Source organism: Lepisosteus oculatus, chromosome 13 (assembly GCF_040954835.1).
Source record: "Lepisosteus oculatus isolate fLepOcu1 chromosome 13, fLepOcu1.hap2, whole genome shotgun sequence".
NCBI lineage: Eukaryota > Metazoa > Chordata > Actinopteri > Semionotiformes > Lepisosteidae > Lepisosteus > Lepisosteus oculatus.
In genome coordinates this window covers 26539322-26560087 of record NC_090708.1, presented here as the reverse complement: position 1 = coordinate 26560087, position 20766 = coordinate 26539322, and the positions used below count along the sequence as shown (strand labels likewise).

General features: G+C 51.6%; 1 protein-coding gene across 4 annotated transcripts in view; it reads left to right on the top strand.

Annotated features, from left to right (window-relative positions):
* Positions 1–20766, top strand: part of LOC102689007 (amyloid-beta A4 protein) — a 36720-nt gene that overhangs the window by 12399 nt on the left and 3555 nt on the right. Inside the window, exons 2-15 of one of the 4 annotated variants that reach the window (XM_069197825.1) lie at positions 10617–10784; positions 10922–11051; positions 11873–11985; positions 12121–12308; positions 13022–13224; positions 13815–13982; positions 16336–16469; positions 16579–16653; positions 17401–17559; positions 17669–17797; positions 18508–18607; positions 19273–19491; positions 19776–19832; positions 20276–20376. In XM_069197825.1, coding sequence (XP_069053926.1) covers positions 10617–10784; positions 10922–11051; positions 11873–11985; positions 12121–12308; positions 13022–13224; positions 13815–13982; positions 16336–16469; positions 16579–16653; positions 17401–17559; positions 17669–17797; positions 18508–18607; positions 19273–19491; positions 19776–19832; positions 20276–20376 — 1944 coding nt within the window. The remainder of the gene's footprint in view (positions 1–10616; positions 10785–10921; positions 11052–11872; positions 11986–12120; positions 12309–13021; positions 13225–13814; positions 13983–16335; positions 16470–16578; positions 16654–17400; positions 17560–17668; positions 17798–18507; positions 18608–19272; positions 19492–19775; positions 19833–20275; positions 20377–20766) is intronic. The other 3 variants (XM_069197826.1, XM_069197827.1, XM_069197828.1) reach the window with 3 other exon arrangements.

Sequence of the window (20766 nt, the reverse complement as noted above, 5' to 3'; positions counted from 1 at the left end):
GTACTTTCGTGCGGTGCTCCTCCTCTTATTTTTGGTGCGCTCCGCGTTGATTGGCTGCCAAAACGAGGCGACCTCGCGGTACTTTTCGCGGCGCACTGCGAGATTTGGAACGGTGATGAAAAGCCGGGAGGGAATCGCGTGATTAGTCACCCCCTGCGATTCCTAGTCGTATAATTTGACACCCTCTAGGACAGAAAAGGCGGCGAGAGTCGTTGAATTTGACATGCTCTCCGGATAGAGGTCGTGTCGAATCCTGCAGTGAGGCCCAGGATCTGAGGATGTAGAAGCATGCTCTTTAAAATGTGTTTGGAGAACTGCTGCATTCTGGTTTCTGCCTCTCAGTGTCTTGAGAGAAGCTTGTCTTTCTCTCAATGCTGTAGCAGTGCATTAGGTCAGTAGGTCATCCAGGTGGATGCTGCACATTGGTGGTGGTGGAGGAGAGTCCCGATTACCTGTAAAGTGCTTTGAGTGGAGTGTCCAGAGTGCTACATAAGTGTAAGCAATTCTTCTTATTATTATTAGAAGCAGAAGATGGACTCTGCAGAACTGGCACGGGGTGAGAGGGCTGTCTAAACCTCAGATTGCGCCTGTGCTGTCAGGTGAGCCTGCTTGCTCGCTCGCTCTGTAGAGTTGCTGCACAGGCCAGTCAGAAGGATAACTTACAGCAAAGCTGCTCCCCTGAGGTGTATTTTCAGAAGCTGCTGGGGATGTTGTTCCTTATTCTTGTCTAGTTCCTGTAATCGGCACAGCTCCCTTAGCTCGTCATACCCGGATTCATTTAGGGAAGTGAGACAGAGAAAGCAGGACTGAAATGAAAAGTAACTGAATCACCAAGCTGTCTGCCAAGCTGCTACTTATCTCATCGAAGCCCAGATTCAGGGGAATGTGCCTCTTGCTTTGGGAGGGTCCGTGGTTGGACTGGCGTTCCTCGTTATCGCAGCTCTTGACGGGAAGCACGGTCCTGACGAACACAGGAAGTCTCAGTGCGCCTCCCCTGCTTCTTGTGGACTGAGGGGCAGGTGGGAAGAGTTTTGTGTTGGGTTGGCGGCTGCCAACCTCCTCAGCCCCCTTCCATCGTGTGGAAAAACATTTCTGTATATACAATTTCTGTTTTAATTTTTGAACTTTAACTGAGTGCGGCCCGTGCTGCACTGAAGAACTTGGGGAGGACTGGGGCAACACTAACTGCACCAGGAGGGAAAATTAATTTTTGAAGGTGTGTTTTTTGTTGGACAGCATGTTTCTGGAGACTGCTGCTGTAGCTGTGCTATGAACACATTCCTTACCTGTTAGGAGGTGAACTGGTTGACGTTCAACGTGAAGTCCTTTGTTGAGGGGGGCTTTGTGAACTTTGTACACACTTTTCCTTCAGGAGATGCAATATTTTCTAAGGTGGACATTCAGAATTGGTTTGAACTGGATGGGAAGAATGCTGGACACAAGGGCTGCTATGTAATTCTATACCGTTATAAAGGAATGCATGTTACGAACCTAAGTGACCAATTGTATTAGAAGAAGAGCTCTTTAGCAAATAGGGAGGTAGGAGAATGTCCGTGATTTTGGAACACTGCCAGTCTTGTAAGCTTAAGAAAGCATGACAGATAACAGAAAAATATTTAAGGACTGTTTTAGTTAACTGTCCTAGAGAAAAGTACACCGAGCACCTCTGTGTGTTTCCCTCCCATGGTCATGAAATAAAAACTTTTAACTTCTGAGACCGACTTCTGAGAGGCAACCGGGGAAAAATGTCTCCCAGCACCTTCCTAGTGAAGCAGGAAAGACTCTTTGTCAGCTCCCCATGAAGCTGAGTGTTAAACGATCTGGGCAGCTCTCCTTGCGCCCTCTCTCCCCCTTCCCCTCTGTGTCCCCGGCACGCCACTGAGCCTGTGATGCATTCCGGCCTGCGCTGTGGTTTTGGCTCACTGGACTGGACAAGACCGATCAGTTGAACCATCCCCCTACACCCCTCTCAGCCCTAGAGCATCACCTCATGCCTGGGGCCCTCTGTTCTGTGCTAATTCCTGCAATTAGACTTGGTGTTAACACGCACACGGTGAGAGGCAACAGGAGCCCTCACGCCCCTGTACTTCTCGAGACCAGCTGTCGCACATTAGTGTGCGAGTAATCAACGTTGTGTTTAATTAATTTAGACAGGGCACAGGGGGGCCGCTGGGCACAGGAGCGCAGTGTGCGACATCTGGGGCGAAGTCGGCCTTTCCTGAGCCCGTTTTGTCTTCGGAGTGACTGGCGGCGTCGCCAGGCGTCCCCGGAGGGGATCTGTGCTCTATGTTGTGATTAGGCTCCACCTGTGACCACTCCGTTTCTGCTGGGCTGAAATTTGCTCAGGCTGGATACTGCTCTCTCTACATGTGATCAGCAGTGAGCCGGTCTGCACCCCACGCCCCGGCCTTGGACTGGACCTTACTGGGCCCCTCTTGCTGGGCGGTGTCCAGTGGAGTGGGGGGGGGGGGGGGTGCTGTCAGATTAGTGCTCCTCGTCACCCAACTGCCCACCAACTGAGAGCTCGGGCGCTGCTCGTGGCTTTCAGAGCTAGAATAAAGCAGTGACGAAATAAGCGAGTTAATAATTGCGTTACAGTTCAGCCAAGGATTTGGCTGATGTGAATGAGAGCAACAGGACACCAGGGCAGAGACCTGAACTTCTCAGTAACATGGAGTTTGTTATACTATATGTAGTTGCGGTATTTCCAGAAAATAGAAACCTAGTTTGTAGGCCAACAAATGCATTATCTATCGGCCATGCCAATAAATCTGTTTGAAATTGGAATGTAGTTCAGGGGGAAGCCAGCAGGTCTGTAGGCCGATATCGATGTCCTGACAACCTGTTTGGTCTCCTAGCCGCTGTGGCCTGTGACCTGCCACTGTGGAGAAGGGAGCAGAGGACAGGATCACACCCCTTCTCCAGCACAGTTCAAATCTACTTCAGCAAGCGTTTCTGTCATGGCTAGATGTGGCTGAGGGTGTGGACGCCTCTACCTCTCTCTCTCAATTCAATTCAAGGTGCTTTATTAGGATGACCGACGGGTACAATCAGTGTTGCCAAAGCAAATAAAAATAATAAAACAAAACAAAAAGTAAAAGTAAAAAAAATCTACAGACATTTACAACAAAGACACAATCATAAGATATTTACATATAAACATATGGAGCATTATTGGGAGACAGACTTACTGTTCCTCAAGCTGTGACAGGAGATCACATACTGGGCTGCCAGTTCAACTGAGTTCCCTCCTCCCTTTCCCAGTAGGACTGGGAAGTGTTGTGATCCCGGCAGGTGTGGGAACTCTGGGACTAGATTTCTGAATTTTGGGAAGAATGTTTCTGTAATCCCAGAGTATCTGTCACAGTGCAGTAGGAAGTGCACCTCTGTGTCTGTTTCTCCCCGCTGGCAGTGGGAGCACAGCCTGTCCTCTCTGGACAGCCAGGTCTGCCGAGTCGCCCAGTTTCTATGGCCAGGCTGTGGTCACTGAGCCTGTACTTGTCAGGGGCTGTTTGTTATCTTAGTCAAATATTCGGCTAGTGTGTATTGTCTGTTTAGGGTCCTGTAGCCTTCCAGTTTATGTTGTGTTTGCGTGTGTCCCCCCCAGTGTGTGAGGTATAGCTGGAGGATGATGGTTAGCCCAGGCCAGCTCGCGCGTCTTCTGTGGCAGTCCGCCTGGCTCGCTCGCTTTCTCCGCGCAGCGTTCACCCCCTCCTGGCGTGGCTCCCGCAATGCGAGCGGCCGGATCTCCTGATTTCCTCCTCGGGGGCGGGGGGGGATCAGGTGTCCCGGCTCGCTCCGGTGGTAAGCAGGGAGTCAGGTTTCGGAGCTGGGCGTGTTCGTGTTTCTCACATCCTTGAGCCTCGGGACAGCGCCAGCCAGTCGCTGCGACCAGCTTTGCCTGTTGGGGTGTCCCTTGTCCCTGCTGCTCGGTGTGGAAACGGGTAGTTTCTAAAGCATCCCTCTGCCTTTTTCCCTGTGTACACAGTTATGATGGCAGCAATTTACAAAGGAGGCCAGTTATAGAGCACTGGAGCTGAAGAATTATTGTGATTGTTCTTCCTCAAACTCTTATATAATGTTTTGTAGGTGTGGCGACCACAGCTAATATTCTGAAGGTGGTCTTATTAGCGGCTTGTGTTCACACTCCTTTTCACAATTCCCATCTCTTGGGCTGTGCTGGTTACACAAGCACTTTGTCTGAATACTCGCATCCTAGAGGTCCAGCCACGATCCTCCCCACTGTGCCCCGTGTTGCCTGACGGCGGACAGGGAACAGTTTATGCTGTACTCTGGTCAGAGGTTTTTGTCTTCACTCCAATATCGGTGGATGTTTATGATGCAGTCCAAAGAACACCTTTCATGTATAGGCTGGTTTAAGAGCAGGAAGTTACTATCAGTGATGGTAATCAGTATTAACTAGCTTGTGCCATCTCGCAGTACTGTGAATGGCAGAATCATGAAACAACTCAATCCGCTTCACGTGTATAAGATAAGTTAGCAGCCATGGACAGCTGTTTCACCCTTATTAGGGCTTGACCAGTGACAACACTCAAAGTTGTGGGTTGGAATGCCCATTATCAACAATGCTGTTACCCCATTAACTTTACCCCCGAATGCTTGATTTACCCCCCAGTCAGCCTAGATTTTTTATCTCCTGCCAGCATCGCCAGGAGATAACCCTAAGTGCGATTAAACTGGGGTAAGTTCAGGCCTCATGAGCCTCTGTGCTGAAGTAAAAACATTGTAGCAGTAGATCATTATTCCTTATATACAGCACCCACCTGGATGATGAGTTGTCTCCTCCACATCAGCTATCAGTAGGGAGAACAGAGTGATGAAGCCAGTTCATAAATGGGGATTATAAGGAGGCCGTGATTGGTAAAGGCTAGGAGGAAATTTGGCCAGGATGCCGGGGTTACAGCCCTACTCCTTGGGAAATGCTTTGGGATTTTTAACAATCGTGGCGAGTCAGGACCTCAGTTTTACGTTTCATCTGAAGGACAGCGCCTTTTTACAGTATCGTGTCCACGTCGCTATACTGGGGCAATAGGACCCACATGCTGCCCCCTCCCAACCACCCCCACCCCTCCTCGCGCTGTGTGTCTCGATCTGCGGCTTTCTCAGTTCTTGCCCACCTTGAATTCCCCTGGTGCCCTCTCTGCCCCACCCTGTCTCTCCCTCTTGCCCCTGGCTTTGTCCTCCCCTGATCTCCAGCACAATGCGGTCTTTGTGCCGGACTCCTCCCCACCTCTCAGCTATGACGTGGTGCTGGATAAAAGAGCTGCTTACACACGTGGGCAGGGAGGGAGGCACTGTGGGCTAGTGCTTAAGAGCTGGAGAGAGAGAGAGCGAGCTTTTCTGCCCTCTCTGGCTGATCCGCGATCACTGGGACAGCGGGACTTCAGGGAGCGAGTGTAGCCGAGCGCTGCCACCTGGTGCGCAGTGAGGGTATGACAGTGCGCATCTCCGAATGGCAAAAGGTCGCCTTCCCATTCCCTCAGATCCCCGAGATAATAAGCAACTGTTAAAATGGAAACCTACTTCACGTTCTGTGTCAAAGTAATTGGGCAGATAATGAGATTTTGCCCCCCTGGGCCCCTACCAGCTCCCTCTTTTAACTCCTTCAGTGCTACTCGTGGCACACAGACTGCATTCAGCCTCAGGCACTCCTTAAGAAGCCTGTGTGCCCTCTGATGTCTTTTAATTGCCAGGAATTTAGCACACGACACCCCACTGCTATCCGCGGCCGTGAGTGGAGGTTTTTTTTTTAGCTCGGTGGTGTCCCAGATGAAGCGGAATTAGTTTTCTGGACCGATCCCCCCGAGGCGCGGAGGTGCTGGGATGTGAGCAGGGGAGGCGTTTCTCCAGAGGGTGTCGAATCTGGAGCAGCTGCGCTCCTGCTTGCTGTGATCAGCAGTTCTGCACACTGACAGTACTGAATGTGCTGAACTCTGATGGTACCCCCCCATCATAGCTAGAATGATAAGGAAAGGTCACTGACAAGGGGGTGTCATCTAGCTCGTTAAATTGCTGGTTGGTCTGAGGCACTCATTTAACCACTTCCTGAAAGAAGCCAGGGTATCGACTTGAATATCGTGGCCCGACGGCTTATTCCATACTCCTGCCACTCTTTGTGTAAAGTGCCACTTTCTCAGTCTTGATTGAATGTACTTTCCTTCTCTGTTCGGGACTACAAAGGTTCCCTTTTATGGCCTGTCCGTGGAGGCCGTTCCTTTGAGCTGTGGAATGTGCTTAGTTGTTCCTGTCTGGAGCCCGTCCAGAGGAATTTGAATGCTTTTTGAAACATCATCAGATTGTACACTGCCCTTAATGAGGTGTGTTGTACAGTTTTAACATCCGAGTATTCAATTAAAACTTTGTGTTATTAACTGTCTCAATGTTTTATGTGCCTTTGTATTAATAACTGATAAATTGATGACACATGGACTAGGTTGAGCCTTTTTGACTATCCTAAGCATCTGTTACAGTGTTTTGTACTCCTCCTGTTTAACTCTTGACCACTTACTATATCAGAATCCTGATTGCTATAAATAAGAGCAGTCGGCTTGATACAGATTGATGTACTCCAACGTTCATACAACTCCAGTCAAAGCTTTCACCCGCTCTGTACTGTTTTTTTATATTTAATGAGGAATTGTAGCAAAAGTCTGCTAAAAATTAAAATTAATTACTGTTTTGTACCTTTCCCATTTTTTGCTTTTGTTTGTCCAGAACCCTCTAGAACGACCAACCTTTTCTAAATCCATTCGGACTATCCCCTAGCACGTTAATGCCATACCAGTGATTCCCTCATGTCACATAATACAGTATAGATGTATTGGTCTGTGGTATTGTGGTTCACGGTTGTAACCTTCTTAATGATGGGCACTACATGAGATTTTTCCACAGGGTATTATCTGTGCCTTAAGTGACTGTTGGAAGAGTTCTAATATTTGAATGAGTAAGTTTACGTAAGTACAGGCTGAAACCCATCAGGCCCTGGCGTTTTCTTTGTCCTAAGCAGTTGTGTTATCTGTAAGACGTCTGCCTGTTCCGTGTTAGTATTAACACGGGCTCTCCTTTCCTCAGCTGCCACTGAATCTGTCCTAATAAACACCTCCAATATTATTTTATCTTCTGAAAAGTTGACCATCTTCACTTCCAAAGCATTTTTCTTTTGTCCATTTACTGTTCTTTTGCTGTTGCGGGGGGCAAAACAAGCCTCTTTTGTGGTTTTATTTTCAGTCTCTTAGTCTTTGCAATATCCATTTTAACCTGTGCGTTTCAAATCATTTTGGCAAGTGCTTCCTTTCTTCGTATCTGTTCCTTAGTTGATCCTTTATTAAGCTGTTTGGGCCTCTGCTTTCTTGCCTTGGATTGACTGGTGACATGAGCTGCGCATCAAGCAGGATATTTTAAACCGATTCCATCCATTTTCTCCTTATTCCATATTCACCCAATCCCACTCTTGTTCTCTTAAATAGTCTCGGGGATTGTAAAACTTTAATGAATAACCTGCTTCACCAGTCTTATCCCCACGTTTACCATATTAATCCACACATTTAATATTTTAATTTGACATGTATATCCACCACTCCCAGTACACACGTGTAGGACTGAAGCTCTTCCAGAAGGAAGTTTCCAAAGCACATGAATGAAGTGATTTTATTCGAATCTGTCCTATAAACTGTCGGATCGATCACGATGAGCTGGAGAAAACCCACTAAGGTCTGGCACGGTTTCAGAATGAAAGGGGAGAAATCTGTTCACAGCACTCCTTAGAATCTGTAGGGTCAGCGTTTGCAGCTCCACAGATGAGTGCCCCAGGAAAAATGCCACTTATGGGGTTTTCAGGCACTTCAGTCTTGGGTTACCTGCTGCCAAATGTCAGCTCTGCAAAGTTATGAAGAAACACCAGGCTGCAGAATTGCAGAATCAGGACACTCTGATAAATGGGGCTGTATCGACAGCATCGATTGTGGCAAACCTTTTGCACTCGCAAGCCATTGCTTGATACATAAAATAAAATCATTTAAGTTGATTGCATTTTTTGTTTGGATCAGGCGTTGTTTTCACATGCAAGTTTGAAAACATGGCAGGGAGTATAATGGACCATTACACCGTTTACCACATCAATTTGCTCCCGGCCCGCTCTGGAATAATGCATGAAGGTCTTGGAAAATACCCCCTCTGCATTTTCAACCCGATCAATGAAACATAAACCCAAAGATGACAAAGCCCACCCTCAATCAGTATGTCAACCTGGCGCTCTGCTGCTCTGCGGATTTTAAACACGCTACAGAAACTGTAGCGGCCTGGTTTGGTCACCTGAATACCTGCGATACAAACAGACAGCGAAGCCTGCTGCAGCTATCACCTTCATAGCTATCTGAGCACAAGGGCTACAGCTGGCAGACATCCATAGCAAAGGAAGTTTGGAAGTCCAGCGTCATCGATTCTCACGGCCACGTCTCGCACAGGGAAGTTGAGCTCCTTCCCTCAGGAGTTATTTTTGCCGTTTTGTCTGAGGCACGTGTTTTTCTTATTTGTTAAAGGGTTTGTTTTGTGTTCAATGTATTGTTTCGTCTGCCTGCGACTTTCCCACCTAGAACAATAATGATAGTAAGAAAACTACTTCCTAACATGACTCATGTTAACTTGTACAGGTGAAATACAACAGAAAACTATTCAAAGCAATTTTCCTATTGACATAATAGGCCTAAATCACGCCTTTAGTAAACCGTATGTACTCTTCTCGTCTGAATTGAAACATATGGTGAGGCCCGCACATTAACAGCAATAAATCCACCATATTTAGCAGAACTGATCTGTGTGCACTTTATCGTCATCAGACTGGTTACACTCCTATAAAGCCCTGCCCGCTCAGAGAGAAAAAAATGGTGTAGTAAGTTGCAGAGAGCCGCGCGTCTTTAAATTGGAACGTCGCTTCAAAGTCAGGTCGTCTCTCCCTCCTCCGTCGCACGGGTACAGATCTGTGCGGAGGTGACCGTGGAAATGTCTCCGGTGGCCAAGAAAGCTGACGCCCTCCTCCCTACATGTCCTCCTGTGTGTGCCGTGCTGTAGCTGGTTAGATTGGATTGATTGGATTAGACTGTGGTCTTTAATGGGTTGTACACGGGAGTCGAGCTCAGGGTATGGCTCGGGGCTGCTCAGCATACCACCTAGACGATCATTTCAGGCATTTAAAGCTCCCGTTCCTGAGGAATTTAACGACCCGCGCTGACTTCAATCTAGGAGACACAGTAGGGGGCCCCTGGGTCAGCCAGCTCGTTCCATTCTGCCACTTCCCAGCTTCTAGTCCTTCTTGGCCCTGGTACGGCGTTTCCAGGCTGAACTGTGGAACTTCTCCAGCTTTTCTGTTCGCCTCCCACAGACGCGGATCAGGGTTTGCGGGCTGCTTTTTACATCGTCTCTTTGTGCCAAGGTCAGCGTGCTCTTGGCACACTTTTGAAGCTGCGTCGCACCCTGTGCCATTGTAAACAGCAGACGCAGAGCCGCTGTAGCAAAGTGCGTTTGTCCAAATGGCACGAATCACGATGACCCTGTTAATAGTTTTCTGAAGCACCTAATATTAATATTTTCACTATTCAGCACTTGGAATAGTAATTACTGTAGTTTGTTTATGCACATGAGAGTACTAACACATAACAGCAGTGTCTGCGAAAGAATGCTTATCTCTCGTGAAGCTCGGTGCAGGTCAAGGGAGGGAGTGACGCACAAACTACGACCAAGATCACGGGGCAAATAAAGGCTTGGAAATTAAAAAAATAGATAAAACAACGGACAAATTTACAGTAGCAAAGCTCACGGCGTTTCAACTGTTGTTGTGTGTCTGTGCTGCGGCACTGTTCTGCCTCTTGTAAATCATAGCAGAAGAGGACGGGGGGGAGTCGCGGGGTCAGGTTCGAGCCTGCTGTGGCACCGTGCCATTTGCTGACAGCCGCAGAACGGCCCGGTGAGTTGTTTCACCAATAAGAGCGGTGATCTGGCAGGTCTTAGACAAGATGCGGACCTGCTGAGTGCACTACTTGGAAGCTGCTGTGATGAAGACCAATCAAAAAGAGCACGAGCGGACTAAAAACTGGCAGCTCGGTGGTGGATAGCTTCTGTCTTGCAGAACTGGGGCCCTGGGTTCAGTTCCTGAGGTGCTGTCTGTGTGGAGTTTGCATGTTCTCTCTGTATTCACTAGAGTGTCCGCCACATTTCCTCCCACAGTCCAAAGCCATACTTGTAGGTTAATTGGCTTCTGGTAATACTGGCCCAGGTATGAGTGGTCTTGCAATAGACTGGTGTCCTGTTCAGGGTGCACCCTGCCTTGTGCCCATTGTTTGCCCAGGTAGGCTTCAGCTCCCCTGAGACCCTGAATTGGATAAAGTGCTTATAACATGGATGGAGGGAATATCAACAAGAGAGCCCTGTGGTTCTCCAGAATCAGGATACTCTCCATGACAAGATCTTCACTGAGAAATGGCGTACACCTCATAGCACGTCTAATGGGACTTTTTCTCTCTCTCTCTCTCTCTCTCTCTCTCTCTCTCTCTCTCTCTCTCTCTCTCTCTCTCTCTCTCTCTCTCTCTCTCTCTCTCTCCCAGGTGCCCACGGATGGCTCAGTGGGCCTCCTTGCCGAGCCCCAGGTGGCCATGTTCTGTGGGAAACTCAACATGCACATCAACGTGCAGACAGGCAAGTGGGAGCCAGACCCCAGTGGCACCAAGAGCTGCATTGGCACCAAGGAGGGCATCCTGCAGTACTGCCAGGAGGTAAGGAATCCCGAGAGTGGAGAGCATCCCACAATACTGGCAGAAAGAGAGCACGAGAGGCGCACACACACACACACACACATGACCTCCATACCTCCACCTCCCTTCCTGACTTCACTGTCTGCCCCTCTCTCCAGGTGTACCCAGAGCTCCAGATCACCAACGTAGTGGAAGCCAACCAGCCCGTCAGCATCCAGAACTGGTGCAAGAAAGGCCGCAAGCAGTGCCGCAGCCACCTGCACATCGTGGTGCCCTACCGCTGCCTGGGTATGGATCAGGGTCGGGGACACAGGTTCAGCCTGTCTGTGCGGATCAGGTTGGGCTGGATTGTCATTGCCACCCAGCCTGCAGATGTCACAGCAGACACCTCAGCAGGGCAGAGGTCTTGCCACAAATCTGGAAGCTTGTCGATCCAGTCCCAGATGGGGACTGTGCTGTTGTAGCCTTGAGCCAGGAGCTCCAGTTGGATTGCTCCACTGTAATGGGTTCAAAGGTATCCTTTACTTTAAACACAAATGCTAATTTGCCCCATGATAATGGGGCATAGATTATAGACATTGCAGTAATGAGTGACAGAATTGTACATGGCCACTACAAAGGCAGATGAGCTCTGAATGGGGATTGTTGTGCGTCCAAGTTTAGCAATCGGTCTGTCAGAGATCTTTTGTGTTTATGAAGATCTAAAAAACATGCTCAGCTGGGTCATCAGTTGGGAACCTAGCAAGAGAGCTGACGGAGGGGTTTTAGGGAATTGTAAAACCTCTAACTTGCCTGATTGTGTGAGCAGTCAAAGCTCATCAGTGTAGGTGTATTTTGAACCTATTTGTCTTTGTATACTCTTAACCTGTACGTTTGTATCTGTCTGAAATTGTGTGCATAGTATTAACCCGTCTTCTTTGTTATTTTTCGGTGCGAGTTGTTTTGTGCTGTTAATCTGTCTCAGTAGTACCAGCCTCTATTGTCTGGTAGCCGGCATTAATGTCTGCGTTTGCAGTATCAGCCTTTTTGATTGTGTACTCGCTGTTTTCTTTTGTCTGGCTCTGCATTCACAGCGTGCCCGCGTCTGACTCTGTGTTTTGATTCTGCAGTGGGGGAGTTTGTGAGCGATGCTTTACTGGTCCCAGACAAGTGTAAGTTCCTGCACCAGGAGCGTATGGACATGTGTGAGAGCCACCTGCACTGGCACACAGTGGCCAAGGAGGTGAGGACACCGAGCCGCGCAGTACCGCAATCAGTAGACGCGCAGTGCAGTGGCCTACGTCGTACCGGCTCTCTATCAGATCGTTCACCTCTTCTCCATCTTCCCCCTCCTCTTCCTCTCTCTCTCACCGTGTAGTCCTGTGGCGATCGCTCCATGAACCTCCATGACTACGGGATGCTGTTGCCGTGCGGCATAGACCGTTTCCGCGGCGTCGAGTTTGTGTGCTGCCCCTCGGAGGCGGAGCGGGACGACAGCGCCCAGTTGGAGGAGGACGACTCTGACGTGTGGTGGGGCGGCGCCGACGCGGACTACACCGACAACAGGTACTGTCGCGCCCCCGATCCTGTCGGCCGCTGCTACACCAGCCCCGTCCCGGCTGCTAATTTCCCTCTCCCGCCTCGTTCTCTCTCTCTCTCAATTCAATTCAATTTCAATTCAGGGTGCTTTATTAGCATGACCAATGGGTACAATCAGTATTGCCAAAGCAAATAAAAATAATACAATTAACATGGAACAAAACAAAAAATAAAATCTACAGATATATTACAGACATTTACAACAAAGACATATCATAAAATATTTAGATATACCATAAACATATGGAGCATTATTGGGAGACAGACTCACTGTTCCTCAGGCTGTGACAGGAGATCACATACTGGGCTGCCAGTTCAACTGAGTTCCCTCCTCCCTCTCCCAGTAGGATTGAGACCCGTTGTGATTCTGGCAGGTGTGGGAACTCTGGGATTAGATTTCTGAATTTAGGGAAGAATGTTTCTCTAATCCCAGAGTATCTGTCACAGTGCAGTAGGAAGTGCATCTCTGTCTCTATTTCTCCCCGCTGGCAGTGGGAACACAGCCTGTCCTCTCCGGGCAGCCAAGTCTGTCTGTGTCGTCCAGTTTCTATGGCCAGGCTTTGGTCACTGAGGGTCTTCAGGGTCTGTTTCTTCTTGCTGTTTCTTATCTTGGTCAAATATTCGGCTATTGTGTATTGTCTGTTTAGGGTTCTGTAGCATTCTCTCTCTCTCTCTGTCAGTGAGCCCCAGGAGGCAGGGCCAGGGGATAGGGAGGAGGCGGAGACCGCCCTAGGGGAGGATGACGAGGACGTCAACGATGAAGAGAATGTAGACGACGATGAAGATGACATCGAGGAGCCCGAGGCCAGTGAACGCACCACCAATGTCGCCATGACCACCACCACCACCACAACCACCGAGTCAGTAGAGGAAGTAGTCCGAGGTAAGCTGAAAATGAAAAACAGGAAGTAAACCAAATGAGATTGTGCAGGAGAGCTTCCTATTGGTTAATTGTGGGGGAGGTGTGGGGTGACAGGTCTGCTGTCAGTGTGAGTACGACACCCTCAGCAGACTCTGACAGGCCTGGAGCAGTTAGTCCGGCTGAGCTGCCTGCCTGATGACATTCCCAAAGTGCAGTGTGGGAAAAGAGAGGAAGAGGAAGGACGAGTGAGTATTTCCAGATTCTGGTCTTCTCGTTCTCCAGTTCACAGTGGATTTGTTGTCATATGAGGGAGAAGTCCTAATCTAGATGGAAATTGAAAGGTTGACCTTGATGAGCAGCACAGGGGGCCGTACAGACAAAAGCGTGTTTTCACATCACAACCCCCGGTGTCTCGTGGCGCGCAGAGCGCTCTTGCCCTGCCCCGGGTGGCACCGTGGCGATGCGGTACTTAGCGGAAGAGGGGTGACAGACGCCCCCCCAACGAGGAGAGCCGAAGGTCTCCAGGAGCAGCCGGGAGAATTTCCCGTCCTGTCCCACGGCCTGCGCAGGGAGTCTCAGCCTGTCTGTCCCCCTCCTCCCCCCCCTGGCAGAGGTGTGCTCGGAGGAGGCGGAGACGGGCCCGTGCCGCGCCATGCTGCCGCGCTGGTACTTCGACAGCAGCGAGGGCCGCTGCGCGCAGTTCATCTACGGGGGCTGCGGCGGCAACCGCAACAACTTCGAGTCGGAGGACTACTGCCTGTCCGTGTGCGGCAGCGTGCGTAAGTTCGCTGAGCCGGGGGCGCCGGAGCGCTGCCCTCTCTCTGCCCCCCCTCTCCCTGGGGTGTGGGGGTGGGGGCGGCGCGGCCCCTGTGTCACCGGGCGCTCTGCTGTGTCACTAACCGGCTGCGGGCCCCTCAGTCCTGTCCGTGTGCCGGGGTCCGCGTGTGAATTAACTGGCCATGGGCGCCCTGCATGTGCGCGCGCGTGCGTGTATGTGTGTCTGTGTCCTGACCTGCTGCGCTCAGTCCTCTCTCGCCCCGCTGTCTGTAGTGTGTAGCCGCGTCGTGTCTCTGGGTCGCTGGGCTGGGGGTGGGGTCATCGCACACCACTGCAAATTCTCCAAAACAAGCGAACAAGCAAGGCGAGACTTAGCATTTTTTTTTCTTTCTCTGGAACCCGTATGGAAAAGTGCCACGATGCGTGGGGAGACGTGGCTGTGGGTCCCTGTCCCGCTTTCTGATAAGATCGCTTTATTGGCCATATGCAATTTCTTGTTTTAGGAGTTTCTTTTTCACTTACCCCAACTTGCTCTCCATGAGACGCACAGACAGGGAGAGAAGCCTGGGGTCAGAGCGCAGGGTCTGCTGTTTATACAGCACCCCTGGAGCAGTTGGAGTTAAGGGCCTTTCTTAGGGGCCCAACGGAGTAGGATTCCTCTGCCAGCCGTGGAACACGAACCAGCAACCTTCTAGCCGCACGCGGTGATCCTTAACCACAGAGCCACTACACTGCCCCTAGTTTGATGACTCTCCACAGCCTGGGATCTGGCCTGAGCTGGGCTGGAGAGGCGGAAGGCTGTAGCTGCTCAGATCGCTCCCTCTGGCGCTTGAAGGCAACATAGAGACAGGACAGGTTCAGTCATCCTCATCTTCACTGGCATTGTGCACCAGTCGCTCTCCCATGAAGGAAATGAATGTCAGTCCAGCATCAGCACCTGTTATATCTGACATATATGAAATACTCCGGGGTGACTAGTCATGTGGGCTTATCGTTGTGCTCATATGCTACACTTCTGTACCACCAGCAGCTTCTAATTAGTCCTCCTCATTCTCAATTAAAGCTGTCGCAGAAGCGACAGAAGTCTGATGAATTTTGAACACGGGTGGTGCAGAAATAAGGTACATTATACACTTGGGATGCCTGCTGTGAAGGCCATGTTTCCAAGTATGGGAAATGTAATTTTCTTAGTTCCCCAGTATCATTTCCAATGTGTGCAGTGCGGAATAGTGTGGGATCAATTATCTGCAGTTGCATCAGGCGTGCAGTGAGGCGACTCAGTATTACATTGAAACAGTTTTTTGTGAACTAGTACCGCAGAAGTGGCTTCTCTATAAAGTGAGCTGTTCTGGACACTGTCAGCTAGACATGAATATACATGCACGTTGCTGTAGTGGGCCAGTCAACAGGGGATATCGGAGGGCAGTTACCCTTCTTCACTGCCTTCAGTATTCAGCCAGAGTTACACCACTTCACCAACCTCTCAAAACACACAGGCCCCCAACCCAGAAAGTTTAACCAGTCTGCTGCACTAACAATCTGTTGCATGATTCTGAAGCAACTTGTTTGTTTCTAATTTGCGAGAGGTAGCCTACTAATAGCTGGGCTGTGATCCTCTGACTGTCTGTGGTTAGAGCTGAGGAACTGAGGGGGAGAGAGAGAGGGGGAGGGAGTGTGGGCCAGTGGTTAGAGCTGAGGAACTGAGGGAGAGAGAGGGGGAGGGAGTGTGAGCCAGTGGTTAGAGCTGAGGCACTGGGGGGAGAGAGAGGGGGAGGGAGTGTGAGCCAGTGGTTAGAGCTGAGGAACGTGGGGGGGGGAGAGGGAGGCAGTGTGGGCCAGTGGTTAGAGCTGAGGAACTGAGGGAGAGAGAGAGGGAGGCAGTGTGGGCCAGTGGTTAGAGCTGAGGAACTGGGGGGAGAGAGGGGGAGGGAGTGTGAGCCAGTGGTTAGAGCTGAGGAACTGAGAAGGAGAGAGAGTGAGAGGGAGGCAGTGTGAGCCAGTGGTTAGAGCTGAGGAACGTGGGGGGTGGGAGAGGGAGGCAGTGTGGGCTAGTGGTTAGAGCTGAGGAACTGGGAAGGAGAGAGAGAGAGGGAGGCAGTGTGGGCTAGTGGTTAGAGCTGAGGAACTGGGGGGAGAGAGAGAGGGAGGCAGTGTGGGCTAGTGGTTAGAGCTGAGGCACTGGGAAGGAGAGAGATAGAGGGAGGCAGTGTGGGCCAGTGGTTAGAGCTGAGGCACTGGGAAGGAGAGAGAGAGAGGGAGGCAGTGTGGGCTAGTGGTTAGAGCTGAGGGAGACCTTATTGGAAAACCTTAATTGAATGAACTCATCTGTTCCTCTTCCCTCTTGCCCACTCACAGTTCCCACTACTGCCCCCAGCCCACCAGATGCAGTGGACCGTTACCTGGAGACCCCTGGCGATGAGAACGAACACGCCCACTTCCAGAAGGCCAAAGAGAGCCTGGAGGCCAAACACAGGGAGAGGATGTCACAGGTCCGAGAGGGGGGATATCTGTGTGGGGGGGGGGTTGTGGTGAGTGTTACAATTTGTGTCCCCCCCCCACTGTGCTTTCTATAGCTCTCGTCCTCTCTGTGCCCTCCAGGTGATGCGGGAGTGGGAGGAGGCTGAGCGACAGGCCAAGAATCTGCCCAGGGCCGACAAGAAAGCGGTCATCCAGGTGAGACTCGCTCTGTGTTGGCACTGTACACAGTGCACCTCTCCCTCTCACCCCCCAGCCTTATAAACGGGTAGAGCATTGCTGAGGCGTACCCCTGCGTGGGGTGTAGCATCCCATCTCAAGGGGCTCATCTGCCCACTGACGGCTTGTTGCTATGGAATCATGTCTGATGCTGTTGTGAAGCCTGGACTTGACTACAGCTGCGCTAAACAGACCGCACCTGAGCTGTACTCACACTGTAAAGGAACAAGTTTAGTCCATGCTGAAAAGAGAAGAAAGAAAACACAGCGTTTCAGCCATGGAGCCTTCTTCAGGTTTGAAGGCCACAGCTGAAGAAGGCTCCATGGCCGAAATGTTGTTTTCTTTCTTCTCTTTTCAGCATGGGATAAACCTATTACTTGTTCCTTTGCAGCCTACACATGCTGACGCAGCTGCCCACCTGAACTCACTATAAATACTGCCCGTCCCACTGCTGTACTCAGACTGCACTCTGTGCTTCCAATATACTCATTCTTTACTCACATTTTACTGTGCTCACATGACTTGCACACTGTTCTCACTTGTGCTGCTCACACCTTCCTCTATACCCAGACTTTCCTCGTACATGAGAGCTTCTCGAGACTCCTGTGCTCGCCGGTGTTTTCTTTAACTGAGCTTCGTAAAGGACTTGGGGGCTTTGATCCCAAGAGCGTTGGGGTGTGGTGGTCTTCTTCACCGCCCCTCCCTCCCCACGTCTCGCCCCCTCAGCATTTCCAGGAGAAGGTGGAGTCCCTGGAGCAGGAGGCGGCTAGCGAGCGCCAGCAGCTGGTGGAGACGCACATGGCCCGGGTGGAGGCCCTGCTGAACGACCGGCGCCGGCTGGCCCTGGAGAACTACCTCACCGCCCTGCAGGCCAACCCGCCCAAGGTAGCCGCGCCGACGCTGGGCCGGCCCTCTGAGGGGCGCCCGCAGGTCTGTCCCGCCCCCCCCCCGCGTGCTCTCACCACGCTCTCTCCTCCCTCCCCCCCCCCTCCAGCCACGCCACGTGTTCAGCCTGTTGAAGAAGTACGTGCGGGCCGAGCAGAAGGACAGACAGCACACTCTGAAGCACTTCGAGCACGTCCGCATGGTGGATCCCAAGAAGGCTGCACAGATCAGACCCCAGGTACTTGGCCCTCTCCCTGCCAGTTTCTCCCTCGGGTCGTTTTCATGGCTGTGCAGTAGCAGTCTGTCTTCCAGTCACACCCCCCTCCATTCATATAGGCTTGGGCTGGGTCTGACACATTTAACACAAGCATCTTCCCCCACTTGTTGACCTGTAGGAAATGAAAGTTACGCCCCCCTTCACAGAGCTAATCTAAAAGATACAAGAAAAGTGATAAGACCAGATCTTTTATTAGCCCTATACAATTTCGTGTATTAGGAATTTGTCTTTTTGCATACCCCAGCTTATTCTCCATGAAACACACAGGCAGGGAGAGAGAAGCTTGGGGTCAGGTCAGAGTGCAGGGTCAGCCATTTATACGGCGCCCCTGTAGCAGCTGGGGTTAAGGAGCCCAACAGAGTAGGGTTCCTCTGCTGGCCGCCGGATTTGAACTAGCAACCTTCTAGCCATGGGCGCAGATCCTTAGCCACAGAGCCACCGCTCCGCCCAATAGGAAGTTGTGGTCAACGAGGGTGGGATTCGAACCCATGCGGGCAGAGCGCTATGGATTAGCAGTCCCATCGCCTTAACCCCTCGACCACGCTGTCGCTGTGCCTCTCCTGTTGTGATGTCCTCAGCTACAGTCTTGGCCAGGCTTTCGCGCCGAGTCGAGGGGACTCGGGTTCCCTCTGCCTGACGGTCTGTCTCTCCCCCCCCCGGGCTGGGTGCAGGTGCTGACTCACCTGCGGGTGATCGAGGAGAGGATGAACCAGAGCCTGGGGCTGCTGTACAAGGTGCCGGGCATTGCAGAGGACATCCAGGAGCAAGTGGGTGAGTCTGCGCACTCTTGTCCTCTGCCTTCAGCTCTCTTCGGCCAGATTTCGCACTCTTCTTATCTAGATCTCTTCCCGTCCTCATCTCTTCCTCTCGCCCTCTCCCTGTCTGGGCCTTTCCCTCCATCTGACTAGATCTCTCTCTCTCTCTCGTGTATTCCTGTCGTACACGCATGATTGCATTGCCAAACCTGCTGCAAAATGGATCTCTAGCAGAAAATAGCAGCTTTACCTGCTATAGCCTCAGCTTGTCGGATCTCAGATGCCAGGCAAGGCTGCACCTGGTCGGTACTAGGATGGGAGACCATTAAGGAAAAGTAGATTGCTGCTGTAAGTGATATTGGTGGACCAGTAGGTGGCGATCTCCCCTCTGGACCAGGATTTCCAAACCTCTACCCTGTATGGTGATATAGAGTGCTGTGCTTCAGATTACACATTAAATCAGACTCTTAGTGTTAAATTTAGTGACGTGGGTCTCCTCCTAAATTTAAAGCACCCTGCAGTGAAAATTGCTGTATAGAGGCATCCAATTGATTACCGTCCTTCTTTCATTTCCCATGGAATCGCCCCTTCCTACCGTTTTCGGCACCGGCGTGTGACCTCCCCTCTTCCTGTCGCTGCCCCGGCCCTCTCCCCGGTCTCTCCTCCCTGCCCCGCTCTCAGACGACCTGGTCCAGAAGGAGCAGGTGGAGGTGGCGGAGCAGCTGTCCTCCCTGCAGAGCGAGGGCCGGGTGAGCTACGGGAACGACGCCCTGATGCCCTCGCTGTCCATCAGCACCTCCCCCCTGGACCTGCTGCCCCCCGAGGAAGGGGGCATCGGGCGCGAGGGCCTGGGCTACATCCACCCTGCTGGCTTTGGACCTGCCAACACCCAGAACCAGGGTAAGTACCCTGCAGGCTGGTGAGCGATTGGACCACTAGGGTCCAGGTCTGTGTGAGTGCGGGTTGAACTCACCGTTTTTGAACCCTCATCTGGCATGCTGCCCTTGTCTCTCGGTGTGTCCCGTGACAATGTGACAGTCCAGGTTTCATTGTGAGCAGCGCTGTGTTTCCTGAGCCCATTGTACAACGCTTTCAGCTCTTTGCATAAATACTCGCTGCCTTCCCTGCTGCTCTTCAGCACGCTTAACTAACCTGTCTGATCCCCCTCCCCCCCTCTCTCTCAGTCGAGCCTGTTGATGTCCGTCCTGCCCCCGCTGACAGAGGACTTCCCACACGGCCAGGTACAGCCTGCTCCTGTTTCGCCCCCCCTGCTTATCAGTTTCCTGTCGCGCTCTCTTGGGCTCAGGGGACACCTGTCCTGTCTCTCTCTCCTGGGATTAGTGGGCATCGCTCCTCTCTCTCTCTCTCCCTTTTCTCTTAGACTCAGTGGGTGTCTTTTCTCTCTCGGGCTCAGTGGGAACCCCTCTAACTCCCCTCTCTCTTGCGCTCAGTGGGAACCTCTCCCTCCCTCTCTCTTCTTTCCTGTCTTGGGCTCAGTGGGAACCCCTCTCTCTTGGGCTCAGTGGGAACCCCTCTCTCTTGGGCTCAGTGGGAACCCCTCTCTCTCCTCTCCTGTCTCGGGCTCAGTGGGAACCCCTCTCTCTTGGGCTCAGTGGGAACCCCTCTCTCTCCTCTCCTGTCTCGGGCTCAGTGGGAACCCCTCTCTCTCCTCCGTCTTCCCCAGGGTCAGGGCTCCCAGGAGTGAAGATCGGGGAGGTGCCGGAGATGCGGATAGAAACAGAAGAGAGACACAGCACCGGATACGAAGTGCGTCACCAGAAGCTGGTGAGTGCAATACAGACGCACACACTGCCGTTACCCATCAGCACCTAGGCTGCATGATGAGGCCGGATTGCGGGGGTGCAGCCAGGCATGGAGAATAGGCCAGGAGAGTCTGACTGCTGTGTGAAGAGCCGGACCCCCCTTCACCTCTCTTGCCTTCAAAGGCATCCTAACATCCTTTGATTACAGACACTCCCAGTCTGTGTGCGAGAGTAGCCCAGTATTACTGGAGCTAGACAGTCTGCTTCCTGATTGGTTCCTGAGGCAAGGGGAGTTCTCCAGCCCTGGTTGCTAGGGAGAGTTGTCACGGCAACTGTGGCCCACTAAGACACCCTCATCCCACTGTGTGCTCTTCCTTGCTCGGCGCAGTCGTAACATACTCTGCTGTGCTCT